At 36.3% G+C, this 3427-nt stretch overlaps 2 protein-coding genes across 2 annotated transcripts in view; both read left to right on the top strand.

The window, feature by feature from the left end:
• Positions 1-1647, top strand: part of LOC103523566 (zinc finger protein 888-like) — a 7519-nt gene extending 5872 nt beyond the window's left edge. The window contains exon 2 of the mRNA XM_026833033.1: positions 423-1647. Within this exon, the coding sequence (XP_026688834.1) occupies positions 423-1647 (1225 nt within the window). The remainder of the gene's footprint in view (positions 1-422) is intronic.
• Positions 1648-1854: 207 nt separating this feature from the next.
• Positions 1855-3311, top strand: LOC103523568 (zinc finger protein 879; the record flags this gene model as incomplete). Its single annotated transcript, XM_008488603.3, is given in 1 exon segment — positions 1855-3311. A coding segment is annotated over 1 exon segment (1393 nt), but the record flags the coding sequence as incomplete, so codon positions are not given.
• Between the last annotated feature and the right edge of the window lie 116 nt (positions 3312-3427).

A 3427-nucleotide genomic window follows, 5' to 3' on the forward strand; every position in this document is an offset into this window, starting at 1 on the left:
CTTCTTCATCTCAAACTCTGTTCTTTTCTTTTAAATTACATTTATCTTTTTACTACATACGTACTTCTAACTAAAAGGATCCATATCGCCCCATAGAAATCCACATTTTACTATTCACGATAACACTGTACAATTGCCTCTGTATTTCAAAAGTGAACAGCGGCGCACGATCTATAATTACTGATGTTAAAAAAGACTTCTGCGTTGCTTCTTCTTGAACGAGTCTTGAACAAAATACATTTTATCTTATTTATCCCCTTTATTTATTTATTTTTTTTTTGTCGACCTTCATTGTACTTATCTTTGATCAAAGTTTGAGCCAGTTACATATAATGAAAAAAATGTCAAAAGATAAGGTCAAACTGAATCAACAACTATGAAAAATGAAAACTAAACATTAATATTGTGGTATGGTGTTGCAGGTGTGTTGAGGTGTGGCCATGTTGTACATGTGAGGCAATCTTCTCCTCACAATCGGGTCTCCGCTCACACATTGTTACTCATGCAGAATCTAACAAAGAATTGTCAGAAGACTTGTGTTCCTCTTGCTGTACTCACTTGAATTCTCATTCTGAAGAAAGAACAAACCCAGGCTTCACTTGTTACTACTGTGATGAACTATTCGCAGAGATAAGCACACTACAATTGCATATGAAAATAACACACCCTAATCAAAATAATTCATATATTAATCCAGTTTTGCGGTGGTATACTTGTCGTGATTGTCCTAACAAACTATACAGGAAAACTCAAGGCATTATACGACACATGCGCATGTGGCATGACAAATACAATATTGAGCCTGAACATTTTGCTGTGAAATCATTACAGGATGTCATGTATTCGTGTTCAATTTGTAGCCAGCGATGTTATCTTGCAGCAACTTGTTCGTTACATCGTCCTCCTAAAGAGAAAAGTTCATCAATATCAAATGAATGTGATCAACACGTGCAATGTCATACTTGTAATGAGTGTGATAGTAAACATATTGATTGTCAATCATTATGGGATCATGTGTTTTCAGAACATAGTAATACGTTTGTCAGGTGTAATCTTTGTCCTCCTGATCGATCAGCTATTAAAAACAAAAGCACTGTTATAATTCGTCATATGTCACAAGTTCATAAAAAATCCATTGTTTTGGAATCAAATTCCCCCAAGGATGTAGAAAAAAAATTCTGGAAGGAGTTTAAAACCAAGTGCAAGGTTTTAGTGCGAGGAAAAACAGTATTCAGGTGTCCCTATTGTCCAAAAATCGTCAAAACATTTGGTAGTTTACATTGTCATCTTAATATTCATACTAAAGATAGGAAATTCGTGTGCGAAGTATGCGGAGCCTGGTTTTTGCACAATAGCAGTCTTCTTGCTCATAAAACTACTCACTCGGATACCAAGTTTGAATGTGAATACTGTGGGAGAACTTATCAACATCGTAACCATCTTCGACGTCATATAGATCAGGTTCATGTGAACAAATGGAAATCTTTGTGTAAAATTTGTAATAAATTTTTCCAGGACGTACGAAACCATGCTGCTGTTCACAGTACAGATCGACCTTTTGTATGTACATTATGTGGATCTTCTTACAAGTGGAAGAAACATCTTGTCCGACATGAAAGAATTTGCAAAGTTTCTAATAATGGTTAACATTAACACTATGAACTTTTTCATATTAAATACTCGTACAATATCTGTCTAGCTTTCTTGTGCCTATCCTAATACAGGTTTTTTTACCCTGGTACTTACCTTCCCACATGATAATTCATTTATTAATTAATTATTTTATGAAAAAAGTTGAATACTTTTTTCTGTAATGATGTGAGTAATGTTTAATATTGTGGTATGGTGTTGCAGGTGTGTTGAGGTGTGGCCATGTTGTACATGTGAGGCAATCTTCTCCTCACAATCGGGTCTCCGCTCACACATTGTCACTCATGCTGAAATCAATAATGTGGAAATGCATACAGTTGATCAGAAAAAATGTCCTCTCTGTTGTGTTCATTTTCTCTTTCACAATAGAAATAAACCCCAGCTGGGATTTATTTGTGATTTTTGTGAGGAATGGTTTTGTGAGAAATTCACGCTTGGAGTTCACTTGAAACTTTTACATTCTGAGAAATATATACGTAGTAAAGCGACTTGGTTTACTTGTAAACTATGTTGCGATAGATTATACAGTACGGTACAGGCGTTGCAGAGACATATGCGTCTAAGTCATGATCTGTTTGAATTGGATCCCAGTAACAATCTTGTCATGAACATGTCGGATGTCACTCACAAGTGTCAGCTTTGTAATAAATCATGTGTTCTCTCTAGATTTTGTCCTCAACATCGCAACATAAACCCAACGACTGCTAAAGTGTCTTTGGATTGCAATACCCATCTTCACGAGTGTTACTCTTGTATTGGTATTGATAGGAAGTTCAAAGACTGTCGTTCACTGTGGCTTCATGTGTTTAATGACCACAAGAATATCCCACTCCAATGTAACTTGTGCTGTGAAATGCCTGCCACAAAGTATACATCCGTCTTGTTACGTCACATGTCTGATCATCACAAATTTCCGATTCTCTCCGTTTTCAAAGAAACTTGTCGCCGAGTTGTTGATGGAAATGTTAAATATGAGTGTAGCCATTGTAGTACTCTCTTGAAGTCTTTCGACTCCATCCGAGACCATATGCACATTCACGTGAACGAAAAACCTCATGTGTGTTCTGTGTGTCAAATGGAATTTCCATACAGTAGAAATCTATCTCGTCATTACAAACAAGCACATAAACATGTCCGCATTCACGAGTGTTCTTATTGTGGTCAGAAGTTTTTCACAAAGCTTAACCTGGACGTGCACATTCGTATTCATACTGGAGAGAGGAAATATATGTGTGAAGAATGCGGTGCATCATTCAATCAGTGGACAAATCTAAAATACCATAAGAACACGCATTCAACCGTGCGACATAAATGTCTCTATTGTGAAAACACCTACAAACATCCTCATCACATGAAAAAGCATATGAAGATACATACTGGGGAATTAAAACATTATATGTGTGATCTTTGCGGTAAAGATTTTACAAATCCTTTTGTGTTGAAAAGACATATGGTTGTTCATAGCAATGTACGTCCTTTTTTGTGTGTTTCTTGTGGAGCTTTGTTCAAATTGAAAAAGACATTAACGCGACATCAGACTACGTGTAAGTTTGTTAAAATGGAAACTTCAAATATTCCTACATGCAGTACCAAGTAGGTAGGTTCATGTAGGTACTAAGTACTACCAACTTACGATTGTATTACCCTTTTTATTTACTAAATCTATGAAAATAACTAGCTGGATTCCGTCGCTTCGCTGCGGAATCCCGCTAGTTCATCCCGAGGCATGGCCAAACTTGTAGAAAAGGCATGGCCGAACTTGTAGAAAATAATAAAA

This window comes from Diaphorina citri, unplaced genomic scaffold (genome assembly GCF_000475195.1).
Source record: "Diaphorina citri unplaced genomic scaffold, Diaci psyllid genome assembly version 1.1 scaffold26906, whole genome shotgun sequence".
Taxonomy (NCBI): Eukaryota; Metazoa; Arthropoda; class Insecta; order Hemiptera; family Psyllidae; genus Diaphorina; species Diaphorina citri.